This window comes from Ranitomeya variabilis, chromosome 4 (assembly GCF_051348905.1).
Source record: "Ranitomeya variabilis isolate aRanVar5 chromosome 4, aRanVar5.hap1, whole genome shotgun sequence".
Classification (NCBI taxonomy): Eukaryota; Metazoa; Chordata; class Amphibia; order Anura; family Dendrobatidae; genus Ranitomeya; species Ranitomeya variabilis.
The window spans coordinates 329779007-329794397 of record NC_135235.1 but is presented as its reverse complement, the minus strand read 5'-3'; the positions used below and the strand labels follow the sequence as shown (position 1 = coordinate 329794397).

Here is a 15391-nt window from a genome sequence, read left to right as displayed (position 1 = left end):
ATCATTTTACTCAACTTTCCATGGCATACATGCATTGCAGCATTGATCCTACTGACAGATGACTTATATATTCACTTACCTCTGATCCATTCATGTACCAGGTAATCTGAGGAGTGGGATTGCCGATTGCAAAACATTTCACACTTAGCTTTTCGCCATCTTGTACTACGACATGTTGTGGATGTACAGTCACTTGTGGTTTCCCTATAATTAATAGCCATCATTAGATAATTTCTTATGTCAAACAGTCCTTTCCCACATCAATACCCCATTACCTTTTAGTACTACTAGGATCTCCCTGCTATGGGTGAGTCCTGGCACCCCAGTTACACTTGCAACACAGACATACTGTCCTGCATCTGTGTAATCCTTGAAACTAAGGCTTAATTCAGGGCCACTGGCAATGGTTCTTCCTCCCTAGAAAGGGCCGAAGAGATTGGGAATAAGACATTGCAGTGTACAGACAGTGGGTCATTTATTGCTTGAATCATTAAAGACAAAGATGAATGACTATTTAGTAGTGTTGCTTCCAATCTCTCAGATGTGATCCATATATATGTTTTTATGGATCCAAAACTAAGTGACATGAGATGCAAATGAATGTGGGTTTACTATAGAGTACAAACTTGGCAAAAGGTCTACGATGAGTATAAAGCACGCCATTGGGTTCTACATTGGCAGCATGCCCTATATGCATCAATATTATACCAGAGCAAGGGGACCTGGTAGTGAATTTCTGATTTAGGAGTGAGACTTGGTGGGATCATGGACAAACATTATTAGAAATTCCCTCTGGTCATCTGCTATAATTTGTTTTTTTCCTACCAGAGCATTTCTTGTATTATCTAAACCCAATATGCAAATAGGGTGAAATGTAAATGATAAAAATGACTAATTCTTCATCCGTGGTTTTGAAGCCTCTGTACCAGGTCACACTTACCTTTGTCCAATGGATATCGGTTTGAGCTGATGCATTTACGTTGCAGGAAACGCTAAGACTATTTCCAATCTCGGCAATAATGGGAGAGTCTGTAGACAGCACAGGAGGATCCAGGTCTAGGAACATAGAGAAGACATTGCAGTATGAGGCTTAGTTCACACTTGTAGTTCATATTTCGTTGTTTTTTTCTTGCATTATTTAATTCATTGGAGGGAAAGAAAGGATCATTTGATATTGCAGATAATACATCTCTATCACATCAGACATAAATCATGTAAAATAGGAAGAACTGACCCCAATGTCACTGGCAAACTGGACAGTCTAGATACAGGGGACAATTTTATTCTCTGTTCCCCAAAAATCTAAATCAGACATATTACATTTACAAAGTCCAAGGTGTATCAACAGATTAGTTTTACTCAATGATGGGAAGGAACCAGCTTACAGTGAACATGTAATTCAGTCTCTGCTTCCATTTCGTTAAAATTATCCAGACCGAGTCCTTTACAGATATATCCTCCAGAATCCTTCCTTGAGACTGTCCATGAATATGAAGACTCTTCTGAAAAAGGCGTTTCTTCATCTTTCTGGGAAAAAGCAAAAGCATAGATATATTACGGATGACTTCAGATTCAAACAGATTTATTCAGTTCCAAAACTTAAAGCAAAAAATCGGCTGCAAAGCCATAGCCAGCTCACCAACCAGACCAAAGGCACGAAGCACAGGAGTCCGTCCTGACCCAGACGTCAAACAGCAGCAGCAAATCCAAACATACGTTGATACTCCAGCTCCGATAAAAGTGGGTAAAGTCTTTATTATTCCAAAATGGTTAAAACACGATCCTTACATCAATGGACCAAACAGGTGCTTATAAATGATATGGCAACGCGTTTCGACCCATATAGGTCTTACTCATGCCCTATTCACAGCAGGAATGAGAATTACATATATAGTGCTCATGAGCCTGAGACCCGCCCCTTAAAAGTCACATGATTCACTATAGAGGTCCTGCAAACATATGTGTCCAAATGACTAAAATACACAAATACAGAGAATATATACATAAAAATAGAGGCAAATAATAACAATAAATAATCAATAATGATACAATATTTCGTTTCTTTTGTTCAAGCCCACAGGGAAGCGAGTATTCAAGTTATAAATCCCAAACGCTTCTCTTGTGAGTAAACGTCTTTTCATTTCTCCCCCTCGATTAGGAGGATAGACTTTTTCTATGCCATGAGCTTTAAAGGCTGTGGTATCTCCGTTATGTACTGTGTGGAAATGTTTAGCTGCCATGGAAATGTTTCTGTTAGGAATATTACAGTTATTTACATCTCTAAGATGTTCTGTTATGCGTGTTTTTTTTTTCGTTTCTTTTGATTATGCACTCTCAAGAGAGATTGGCCAAAGTGGCACAGGTGTTTAGAGGCACTGGATCTGATCCAGCAGGTAATGGAGATTTCACTGCACGCCTAAATGAATCTGAAAAACTCATGAAAACAGAAACAAAGGTGTGGTGGAATCTTACCACCTTATAAAACTATGTGGCAAAAGATATGGTTCCAAGAGGATTGAGGATTAAAAAACCTCTACCATATCCTATTCAGATGAATTTAATAAAGAGTGGAATCAGATTCTTACTAATTGCTCTCTGAACTTAATGAAACTTATAATAAAAAATTAGGAAATCAAGCTTAAGGAAATTCAAGAGAATGTGGAAAAAATAAAAAACACATTGGAAGAATTTAAATCATTACCACATTATGAATCATCTCTTGAAAAAGTGAGAGGTAATGTTTGCACACTGGAAGATGACATCATGAGCCGTAAAAGACGTAAATTTGAGAGAGATCTCAATGATTACTCTACGAATAGTGTGTACGACTGGGGCCGGTGGGAAAGGAATTATAAATCACCTAAATCCATTTTAAGAAATAGCCATGCTCGTTATAAGCCAACTAATAGACCTCAGGTGAACTTTTCTTCAACAGAACCTGACTCCTCTGACACCAATGCCAGTGCATCTGACACCTCAGTACTGAGCAATACATTGGAAAACAGAAAAAGATATGGAAAAACGTCAAAAAACGGAAGAGACAAGGCGGCAGGAAACATAGGAAATCCGCCCGGAATAACAACTCGCTACAGGAAGAAACATAAACAATAAATAAATGCAATGTAGTTAATTTATCCTCTCAGACATTAACACAAGATCAACTAGATGTATTCGCTTTGTGTCTCAATTTTGTGCCGGATGCTGATTTCAATTTATTTATGACTATTTTAGACATTAATAAGTTTGTAAGAAATCTTACTATAAAAAAACATTTTTTTTCAGATGAAACAACCGGCTCTAATCAAAATTTTGATCCTGAAATAAATGAGTTCGAGGATTTGGACTTTAAGGAACAAGTTGCATTAAATTGCCTTTTGAAACTATCTAAAGAAAATCAGAATGGATTGGAAGAAGGGTCCTCAAATGTATCGAAAACCTTTAAAACTAAAAACCCGTATTTTTATCCTTTACAAACTAGAGTGGAATGTATGGACAAGTTCCAAGAACTAGTTGAAAAAGATCTAAAGGAACTGGAATACAGTTTAAATAAAAAAATACGAAAAAATGTATTATATAAACAACGAAAAGCTCTTAAGGAATTAAAGTCCCTGAAGAACATTATCATTAAAAGAAGTGACAAGGGTGGTCTTATAGTTATTCTAAATGAGAGTGACTATAAGGATAAAATGCATGAACTGTTGTCAGATAGATCCACCTATGAGATACTCAAAAAGAATCCAACTAGGGAATATAATGATAAAATTGTGAAGTTGATAGAGGAGGGTTTATACCTAGCAGTTATTAACAAAAAACAGGCTGAATATCTTTATGTAGAATCCCCTAAGTTTCCAATCATGTACGGTCTCCCAAAAGTACACAAGTGCACAGGTTTACCAGCGATGCGTCCAATAGTTTCGGGAATTGGATCTATGTCAGAAGACTTGTGCGAATGGGTAGACTCGTTATTACAACCTATAGTCATAAAAATGCCAGGGTATATAAAGGATTCTAGAGAAATTTTGAAAATTTTTAAAAATTGGAAATGGGAACATAACTACACCTGGCTTAGTTGTGACGTTGTCTCGTTGTACACGAGCATACCTCATGATATAGCAATAAAAGCGTTAGAATTTCACCTAATGGATTATGGTCAATATTCACAAGATCTTATCAATTTTGCATTGAAAGTAACGTTTTTTCTCATGAAACATAATATTTTTTCATTTGATGGAGAAATTTATGCACAAAAGTCGGGAGTTCCTATGGGGGCTAAATATTCACCGTCCCTAGCCAATCTGACAATGGCATATTGGGAACAAAAATTTATATATTCTGCTCATGAGCACTATATATGTAATTCTCATTCCTGCTGTGAATAGGGCATGAGTACGACCTATATGGGTCGAAACGCGTTGCCATATCATTTATAAGCACCTGTTTGGTCCATTGATGTAAGGATCGTGTTTTAACCATTTTGGAATAATAAAGACTTTACCCAATTTTATCGGAGCTGGAGTATCAACGTATGTTTGGATTTGCTGCAGATTTATTCAGTCCTGGGAGAGGGGCAACGTGCCAAGCTACTCAACATTTAAGGTAGAAATATCACCTAAAGACCACGGTTGGTGAGGACGATGGCCTATTTTGTAAAGTTTTTTATACTTCTGTTTCACTTCAAAAGGCTCAAGGTAAAGCATGAAGCAATAATCATTATGATCTGTTAGTTTCGTAACAGTGATTGAGAAACCGAAAAGCACAAATGATCAGCAATATGTGATGAAACTTTAATTTCTCATCACAAATAATCGTGTGTATGATTGACTTATTGGAAGCAGTATTGGTGATGATTACTAGTCCAACATTTGCTAAAAAATAGTAGAACCATTTTTATGCACGGAAATTAACTGCAGATACTTATAATATACAGCATATAAATCCAAGAATCCACCAATATGGAAAGGACTTTATATGTGCTGTTTGTTTTAACTTATGCCAGAAAGGGCCACTTTTTGTTACTATTTTGTTTTTTTCTGGTTTATGACGCAATAAACCAGCTGTGGACTTTAACCACAAGTGTTCCTGTGTCTACATCAGTAGCAGACAAGCGAGTGGCATTACCACAATATCTTTTGGTAATAAAGTTCTTTGTCTGCTCAAATGGCTCTTTTTAGTCTTTTACTGATGTTGTCTGCGTCCTGCTTGTTATTTTTCGCTTTTGCCTTTCGTCTTTCTTCGATGATCTTTAGAGTTTCTTCTGTTAACCGTGGCTGCATGGTCTCTTGTTTATTTTCTTACTATCTTGTTCAGTAATAATAGGCAGTAATTCTTAAGAGTTTCTTTTACCCACATCCAGGGATATAAATCGGTTGTGCAGACCATTCTAAAAAACTTCAGGTATGTTGGTCAAATCGAAGTTGGAAACTGTTGTCTAGTCTGTTTGCACAGCTTGACTCTAATCTTTGCTGTCAAAAGTTCATAATCAGTTCCCCTGTCAGCTCCTGGCCTTGTTTTCACGGTAATAATCAATGACCTCCATCTTTGGTGCCCATAGATGTAGTCAATCTGATACTTATAAGCCCAATTTGGTGATGTCCATGTGAGAGTCTGCATTTGTAATTTTGTAAGAAGGCGTTCATGATGAACAGTTGATTTGCTATACAAAAGTCAATGAATCTTCCTCCAGCTTTGTTTCATTCACTAAGTCCAAAGTTTCCAATAACGGTTCCATGTTTGCCTTGGCCCACTTTGGCATTCAAGTCTCCCATGATAATGAATAAGTCTTGTTGATTTCTTCTTAAACACGATCGTAGAATAGTTTAACGTCTTCCTCCTCGGCTCCTGTTGTTAGCTTGTCTAAATATCATCATGGAGAAAAAATGTGGCTATTACCCGCGCTTCTGTGCCAATAATGATCCAAGCATTGGATGATGAGAAGATAGTATTTTCATTCTCTATTCTCAACGCGTTTCGAAGTCAGACTGACTTTGAAATGCGTTGAGAATATAGAATAAAAATACTATCTTCTCATCAACCAATGCTTGGATCATTATTGGCACAGCAGTTTTCTGTCAGTTTATTGGCCTGTGGATCCGCGGCAGCTGTTGACTTTGACGAGTCATATATGCGCTAACACTACGAAAACTAGGTGAGTGCAAACTAAAGTGTGAATTTTGTATTGTCATCGGATAAGACCCTATTGGCACTCTCTCTCCCATAGAGTGTTTCTGTATAGCTTGTCTAAATAAATGAAGTCAGTGATATAGAGCTAAGCGGCAGGCTGGACACCTAAACTAAGCACACAGCATATCATTAGAGTGAAATTTGAGACGTCACTAAGTGCAGCTCTAGAAAAAAGGAGCTGGTCAAAAGTCTGATGACATAGCATGCTTGGTCCTCAGATGAAATAAAACAAGCATGGTGAGGCTTATCGTCATTCACTCTGGGGTTGCTCTCAATGTTTTCACTGGAATGCTGAGTTCTGTGATAGGTTTAAGTGTCATCAACTTGCTGAGCTCATAATTCACCAACTGGATTTATTTAGATGAACTTATATGACCAATTAAACAAAACGTACTGTCATTCCTTTGATAAAACAAACACTCAGGGAAATGAGTCAAGTCATTTAATATTCCAAGATCTATTTATTAAAATGTACTCTTGATCATAGGACAACCCTTTTAACATGTCTCCCCAATAACCATTCTGGGGCATCCTCTCTTCAAATTCTTCTGCAGTGTTATTAATTCTGGAAATGTATGTAATAGATTTAAAACTGGGTGTTACAACTCTCCCCCTTGTTAAATGGGCTTGTCTTTAATTATTCTATCACTGTCAGAACTGATTGGACAGTGTAAAAGTGTGTAGGTACCCCCAACTGGTGACACCCACTTGTCAATTTATTCATTTCCAATAAAAACAACTGATGAATGGTACATTGAAGCGTTATAAGGAAACATGCTCCAGAATTATTATATTATGAGCAAAAACAAACCTGTCATTTCAGAACAGGTAGGTTACAGTAGGTGGTACTTTTCCAATATGAATGGTAAAAAAAAGGTATTAATGTGTATTTTGAAATCAGAATGAAACAGTTTTATTCCTTGTAGCAAAGCCAGGTAGAATAGGGTTAAATCCCAGCTCTGCAGAGTTTGATTAGATTCACCTGCCTAGTTTTGTCTTGAGCCAGGAAATAGATTCACTTGGTGATCAGTGTACTGGAGAACTGAGCAGAATGTGGATTCTTCTGGGAACTGCAGAGTATCGTTTGTTGCTGACTAAACTGAGACAGGGAAAGTGTCAGGATTGCCACACAGGTAAGAGACCATGGTCTGTGTCTGGGAGGTAAAGAGACCTCTTGGAGCTGGTCTCTCTGTCAGGATTTGAGAGACAGCTAGACATTTACAGGAAATTGTGAGCTTGCATGTGCCTGAATACGGATTTTTTATTGTGTTTATGCCAGAGAAAGGCTGTCTGTTTTCCGTTCTGCTGGAAGTTTATTCACTTCAATAAACCTACCTTTTGACCAAGGCACGACAAGCCTGTGTGAACGCTCCCAGCTGCCTAAAAGTGAATGAATCCCTACATACTGTATAAATGATTAAAAAGGATTCTGAAATTGCATGTGGAATGCTTGCCAGGGCCGTGGGGTACCCAGTACTGGGTACGGTGTTCACAGGGGGATGTCACGGTGGCGATCCGGTCCGTGGCCCTGGGCGCCCATGTAAAAGGGGTATTGATTACAGTTTGTGTTCATGACGCCACCTGTGGTATTCGGTCAGTGGGGACTGACGCTGCTGTAAGGGGTCCTCTGGGGAGATGTTATGGCAACTAGATGGTATAACTTCCCACAGGTGAAGTATATACCCAGGGCTCTCGGTGTGCGATGGAAGATTGTGAATAGTGCAGTAAAGAATGAGGACACAGGTTTGCAGTCTCTTTGCCTAGTTTACTGAAGACTTCAGGCAGCAAGAGTCCAGGGCACCAGGTCACAGGACAGGCAGGGCCCGGCCAGCTTGGAAGCGAATTCAGAGTCCCCTTTACCAGGTGGAGTTAAAAGCCTTCCTCATAGCTTCAGTGGTATTGTAGTTCCTTACTGCCTATGGCTTCTGATAAGGTCCTCACAGTTCTCTCTGTCCGCCATAAAGGTGGGACACAAACCCATATGGCAGGTGGCTTGAGCCTTTTTACATGGTCTCTATCACGACCCAGGCTATATGTGTCACTGTGCTTCCTGGGTATTGGGGCAGACAGGTGATGTGTGATCCAGCTGTCCTGCCGGTTTCTGCTGTCAGTCTTAGAGTCCCTAACAACCTCGGTGTTCCGGCTACCGGTAATCTGCGCCAGCCAGGGAGGTAGCTAATTCACTGCTCTGCTCCACTGGTATCACTCTCCTGTGCTTTGCTCTCCTGCATGCTTTCCACAAGCTGTTCTTTCCTTCTTAATGCTCTTTCTTTAGGAGCTGTAGCAACTCTGGCTACACGGCTCCTTCAGTCCTTCCGACACTCAATATCTGACTGCTCTCTTCTCTGTCCTCTGACAGACCGCTCATCTCTAACTGACCCTTTCCCTCCAGACCAGGATCTATTTATAGGGGAGTTCACCCTAAACCAGGTTTAAAGCTCCCCCTTCTGGCCTGGAGTGTGAACATGTTGCGTGTATTGTGATTACCTGATAAAAGATATCCTTCATCGCTTCCAAGCGTGACATCACTCTCCCCGTGAGGAAAGCAATGCCACTGTGACGACCAGGACCATGGGGCATCACACATGCCTCATTGTAAAAGAAGGGAGAGGATGCCAAGGTAGCTTACCCTATGCAGCGAAATCTCGGGTTGTGGGTTCCCATCACCCTTACATATCAACTCGACTACATCGCCTTCCTTTATCATCTCAGACTTGCTTTTCACAAACAGATTTACTTTTGTGTTTGGGTCTGTAAAGAATAGATGCAATGTGATAATCAATATCAAAATTGTACATGTGTAATGTCAAAACTGCAATGTGAGAAAATGCATCAAATGCATATGAAACGGTATATTATTACTTACAATCAACAGTGATGTTTCTTCTCTCTGACTCCAACATATGAGAACCCTTTGGAAGATGATAAGAAACATCACAGTAAAACCAAGAGAAAACATCAGATTTCTCAACTGGAGAAGAGAGAATACTCCTGACTGTAATAAGTCCATTGGACTTCACTATGACCTGAGATGTGACCACCACACCTGTAAATATGAGAAGAAACAAGATTTTAATACAAAATGTAACCTTGATATGGTTTCCTCTATAAGTTTGTCGAGGTTAGTTTATCAAGACCAGATCCATTGGAATTCAACAGCTTACACCACCAATGGTCAGCTGTTAGTAGGTCTTGATGCAAGTGAAGTAACTCCTTTAGTTTAAAGAGGATCTTTCACCAACTCGAGCATGTTAAAATGGCCATATCATGTTGTTGTTTTTTTTTTCATTTCTTTTCTCTTTGCGGGGATATTAGCTTGTGAAGTTATTTATATTATATTTCAAATGGGTGTTACCAAAGACTTGTATCTGGGGTTGTGTACTTCTTCACCTGCATGATGTGGACCAATCATAAACAGGCAGCAACATACAGTGGAGAAAATAACACATTCTCCTTTCCTGATCTCAGCAACTACTGTATAGCTATCATAGGTACAGCAGAGCTGAGTTATGCCTCATTACAAACACCTCTAGATCTCATCTCATAGTGCTGTCAGCTCTCATCCTCCCCACACTGATTGCCATGACGTAAAATCTGAAAGTATTTGTAGTGATTAGTGATGAGCGAGTGTACTCGTTGCTCGGGTTTTCCCGAGCACGCTCGGGTGATCTCTGAGTATTTGTAACTGCTGGGAGATTTAGTTTTCATCGCGACAGCTGAATGATTTACAGCTACTAGCGAGCTTGATTACATGTGGGGATTCCCTAGCAACCAGGCAACCCCCACATGTACTCAGGCCGGGTAGTAGCTGTAAATCATTCAGCTGCCACGATGAAAACTAAATCTCCGAACACTAACAAATACTCGGGAGATCACCCGAGCGTACTCAGGAAAACCTGAGCAAAGAGTACACTCCCTCATCACTAGTAGTGATAGTGATACATAACTCAGCTCAGCTGTACCTTTACACAGTAGCTGCAGAGATCAGTGAGGAGAGTGGGTGCATTCTTTTCTCTCCTGCATGATGCTGCTTTCTTATGATTGGTCAGTCGCATGCAGGGGAAGAAGTACATGCCCCAGAGACAAATATCTGGTAACACTCAGTTCAACTATAACATAAAGTATAATCTAAACTTTACAAGCTAATGTCTCTGGAACAGAGAGGAGAAATTTAAAAAACAAAAACTTTTATTCAACTCTGGAGCCACTATTCCATGATGTGGCCAGTTTACCAAGCTCACATTGGTGAAAGATCCTCTTTAATGATTATGATTATATATGTTATATAGTAATTACTGAATGAGCAATCTGAAAACATTTTTTACAAATAGGCGAATATGTTCCATATATCGGTTACATATTGGTTATCTATCCGGTATAGAGAGTCATACAGGCAATATGGCAGGATTCTGGAGGAGAAGCATTACCCTCCGAACAAACTGAATGAAGAAACAAAGTAAAAAAGTAGCGGTGAAAGGAATGTATCTTCAAGCAAAGTAAAATGATAAAAAAACTAGAGTATTAAATGTTTTACCTCAAAAAAATACTTTTTTAATGGTATAAAATGTGAAAAATGTTTAAAAAATGTTGATATTTTTAACTTTTAAACACTAGTGTGAGCGGCTGAAAACCAACTTGACATGAACACCAACTGTAATGGCAGCTTGCATTACGACTGCAGTAAATGTGTGCAGGATCTGACCTCACTTTATTCCCTCCCCTTTGTGTTTTTACAAAAAAGATAAGGGAGAATGAAGTTTAGGATCTTAATGCGAAGTCATTTTGTCAGTGACTGCAATGTGATACTGACATGTGGACAGTGTCATTGATGACAGCTGGCAGCACCGATTCTAGAATTCATACTAACTGACATGAAAGTAAAAAAAAAAACGAGTTTAGTAACACATGCAGTGAATAAACGCAAGTCCTCAAATTTTTTTTTTTTAAGTAGGTGGGTTGTTTGTTTCCAGCATTCATTGTATAGTAAAAAATGACCTGGCAACATGATTCTTCAGGTCAGTATGATATCGGAGATGATGAAATTGTATACAATTTTTTCCTCTTTTCTAATCAAAAGTTAGAAAAATTAAGAACATATACGGTATATATATATATATATATATATATATATATATAAAATTTGTGCCACCATTTTCCAAGATCCATAACTTTTTTTATTTTTCTATCCATAGATGTGTGTTACTTTTTTTTTTGCATGATGAGCTGATGTTTTTATTAATACCATTTTAGGATACATATGATGTTTTGATCACTTTTTATTGCATTTCTTAAGATGATGTGGTGACTAAAAATACAATTCTGGCATTTCTGTTTGTGGCACTTAGTGAAAGACTTAATTTATTTGATATTTTGATAGACTGGACCTTTACCAAAGCAGTAATACCACATATGTTAATTTTTTTTTTACTTCTGGAGAAAATCGGGTGATATGATTTTTAATACTTTTTTTATTATTGTTTTTAACTATGCAGAGTCCAGCAGTCAAATCTTTTTGGCTGCTGCACTCTGCACATGGAACATTGGCTCAGTTCAGGTCAGTCAATGTGCATTCGGACGTCTGTGATGCATGGACGTTAGAATGTGACTTTACAACTGACTTTGCAAAGTGTCGCTGACCAGGTGACTTTGTTACTGGTTACTGTGCTATGTACATTGATGTTGAGCATGCAGAGTACAGTAGCCAGTGACAATGCAATGCATTTAGCACAGGCATGAATCAGGCCGTCTTAATGTGGCTTTACACTGACTGAGCAGACAAGGCCAAGTGGCTCAGTGCAACGATCCTCCCAGCTATTTTGCATGTGGCCACCACCCTCTCACCCGGTCAATAAGAAGAGGATTTACGGTGCACTGAGCTACTTGGCCATGCCAAGGGTGCACCGCACATCGTGACGAGCATATCCAAGCAAAGTGAATTTTCAGGAGAATGGAGGAAGCGACTTGAAAAGTAAACATTTTTATATTGACTTTCCCCGATAAGGCTGTATGATTACTTTGATAGTAGGAGAAAGAATTCTTCAATGAGCTAGATGCTAACTCTCCAGCTTTTATCGCAAACATATTTAAAAATCTATACAGAAATATACATTAGGCCTCTTTCACACGTCCAGATAATTCCGGTACCGGAGAAATCGGTACCGGAGTTATCCGTGTCCGTGTGTCCGTGTGCTCAAGTGGCACATCAGTGTGGCACACGTGCAGCATCCGTGTGCCGCCCGTGTGCCGCCTGAGGACCACACGGACCGTGCAGGAGAGACAGCGCTACACCAAGCGTTGTCCCCCCCGCATGTGGTGCTGAAGGCAGAATTCATCTCTTCTCCCCCAGCGTTCGTTGGAGAGAAGAGATGAAAGACCTTTTTTTTTTTTTTGGTGAAAAATAAAGTTTGCATGTGCCCCCCGCGTCCCCCCCCAGTGCGCCGCCTGGCCCCTTGCTGAAGAAATACTCACCTAGCTCCCGCAATGTCTCCTCTGTCCTCTCCGCGCTGGCAGCTTCTCCTGTGTGAGCGGTCTCCTGTGTGAGCGGTCATGCGGCACCGCTTATTACAGTCAGGGAATATTCACTGACTGTAATGAGCGGTACCACGTGACCGCTCACACAGGAGAAGCTGCCAGCGCGGAGAGGACAGAGGAGACATCGCGGGAGCTAGGTGAGTATTTCTTCAGCAAGGGGCCAGGCGGCGCACTGTGGGGGGTGGCGGGGGGCACATGCAAACTTTATTTTTCACAAAAAAAAAAAGATCTTTCATTTCTTCTCTCCAACGAACGCTGGGGGAGAAGAGATGAATTCTGCCTTCAGCACCACATGCGGGGGGACAGCGCTTAGTGTAGCGCTGTCTCTCCTGCGGGCGGTACGTGCACACGGAGGAGAGTGCACACTGTTCTCCGTGTGCACGTGTGCAGTACGTATTGCAGTACGTGCTGCGGGAGAAAAACGAACATGTCTCCGTGTTTTGCACACGGACACACGGTCCGTGAAAACACGGAGACATGTGCATAGACCCATTAATTTGAATGGGTCTACGTGTGTCAGTGTCTCCGGTACGTGAGAAAACTGTCACTACACGTACCGGAGACACTGAAGTGTGAAAGAGGCCTTAGCGCTAACTCATTTTGAACTGATCGTAACTGCCACATATTTGGATAGGATATATAGAACCGTTTGAGAAAGTTCCACACTTGGAACGAAACGTTGACACTATGACTTTGTGTCAATAAATCTACAGAATCTTTTTGGAACTTGGAGTGCTGCCTTAATATTTTTTGGACATACATCGAGGTTTGGTTATGACTGTGAGGCTCTGCACCTGCCATATCCTTTAGCTTACTTGTGCTGCATCTTTATTTTATTATAGTACCTTGAGCATCTGCCTGTTATGGATCTTACACAGGGCTGGCGTGAGCACCCGGCGCACCCGGGCAAGTACCGGGGCCCTGAGCAGGAGGGAAGGGCCCATTCACCGTCGGGGACACCGGCGGCTATGGAGTCCCGGTGATTGTGCTGGCGCCCATGAGTGGCCCCCTCTTGCTCAGGGCTCCGGCACTTACCTCTCCCCGCTCCACCGCTGCGGCATCTTCCCCATCTTCTGACTGTGACACTCAGGTCAGAGGACACCATGACATCACTACTTTGCGCCCTCAGCCTGAACAGTCACAGTGCCGAGAGCTGGAAGATGGCAACAATGAGGAGTCCGGAGCAAGCAGCGGCCAGCGAGGAGAGGTGAGGATTTCATTTTTTTTTCTTTTGATGTTTGGAGCTTTATATATTGGGACCATCATACACTGGAGCATCTTATATGGGGCCCATTATACACTGGAGCATCATATATGGGGCCCATTACACACTGGAGAATAATATATGGGGCCCTTCATAAACTGGGGCATCATATATGTGGTGCATTATACACTGGAGCATCAGATATAGGACACATCATACACTGGAGCGTCGCATGTGGGGCCCATTATACACTGGAGCATCATATATGGGGCCCATTATATATCGAGCATTATATGGGCCCATCATACACTGGAACATCATATACAGTGGGGCAAAAAAGTATTTAGTCAGTCAGCAATAGTGCAAGTTCCACCACTTAAAAAGATGAGAGGTGTCTGTAATTTACATCATAGGTAGACCTCAACTATGGGAGACAAACTGAGAAAATAAAATCCAGAAAATCACATTGTCTGTTTTTTTTAACATTTTATTTGCATATTATGGTGGAAAATAAGTATTTGGTCAGAAACAAACAATCAAGATTTCTGGCTCTCACAGACCTGTAACTTCTTCTTTAAGAGTCTCCTCTTTCCTCCACTCATTACCTGTAGTAATGGCACCTGTTTAAACTTGTTATCAGTATAAAAAGACACCTGTGCACACCCTCAAACAGTCTGACTCCAAACTCCACTATGGTGAAGACCAAAGAGCTGTCAAAGGACACCAGAAACAAAATTGTAGCCCTGCACTAGGCTGGGAAGACTGAATCAGCAATAGCCAACCAGCTTGGAGTGAAGAAATCAACAGTGGGAGCAATAATTAGAAAATGGAAGACATTCAAGACCACTGATAATCTCCCTCGATCTGGGGCTCCACGCAAAATCCCACCCCGTGGGGTCAGAATGATCACAAGAACGGTGAGCAAAAATCCCAGAACCACGCGGGGGGACCTAGTGAATGAACTGCAGAGAGCTGGGACCAATGTAACAAGGCCTACCATAAGTAACACACTACGCCTTCATGGACTCAGTTCCTGCAGTGCCAGACGTGTCCCACTGCTTAAGCCAGTACATGTCCGGGCTCGTCTGAAGTTTGCTAGAGAGCATTTGGATGATCCAGAGGAGTTTTGGGAGAATGTCCTATGGTCTGATGAAACCAAACTGGAACTGTTTGGTAGAAACACAACTTGTCGTGTTTGGAGGAAAAAGAATACTGAGTTGCATCCATCAAACACCATACCTACTGTAAAGCATGGTGGTGGAAACATCATGCTTTGGGGCTGTTTCTCTGCAAAGGGGCCAGGACGACTGATCCGGGTACATGAAAGAATGAATGGGGCCATGTATCGTGAGATTTTGAGTGCAAACCTCCTTCCATCAGCAAGGGCATTGAAGATGAAACGTGGCTGGGTCTTTCAACATGACAATGATCCAAAGCACACCGCCAGGGCAACGAAGGAGTGGCTTCGTAAGAAGC

General features: G+C 40.9%; 1 protein-coding gene across 1 annotated transcript in view; it reads right to left on the bottom strand.

Moving 5' to 3' along the window:
• The window catches only part of MCAM (melanoma cell adhesion molecule), a 119768-nt gene that overhangs the window by 25447 nt on the left and 78930 nt on the right, over positions 1-15391 (bottom strand). Inside the window, exons 6-11 of the mRNA XM_077250512.1 lie at positions 9047-9226; positions 8810-8931; positions 1386-1527; positions 941-1056; positions 276-417; positions 80-204 (exon numbers count right to left, since the gene is read on the bottom strand). Of these exons, the coding sequence (XP_077106627.1) occupies positions 80-204; positions 276-417; positions 941-1056; positions 1386-1527; positions 8810-8931; positions 9047-9226 (827 nt within the window). The remainder of the gene's footprint in view (positions 1-79; positions 205-275; positions 418-940; positions 1057-1385; positions 1528-8809; positions 8932-9046; positions 9227-15391) is intronic.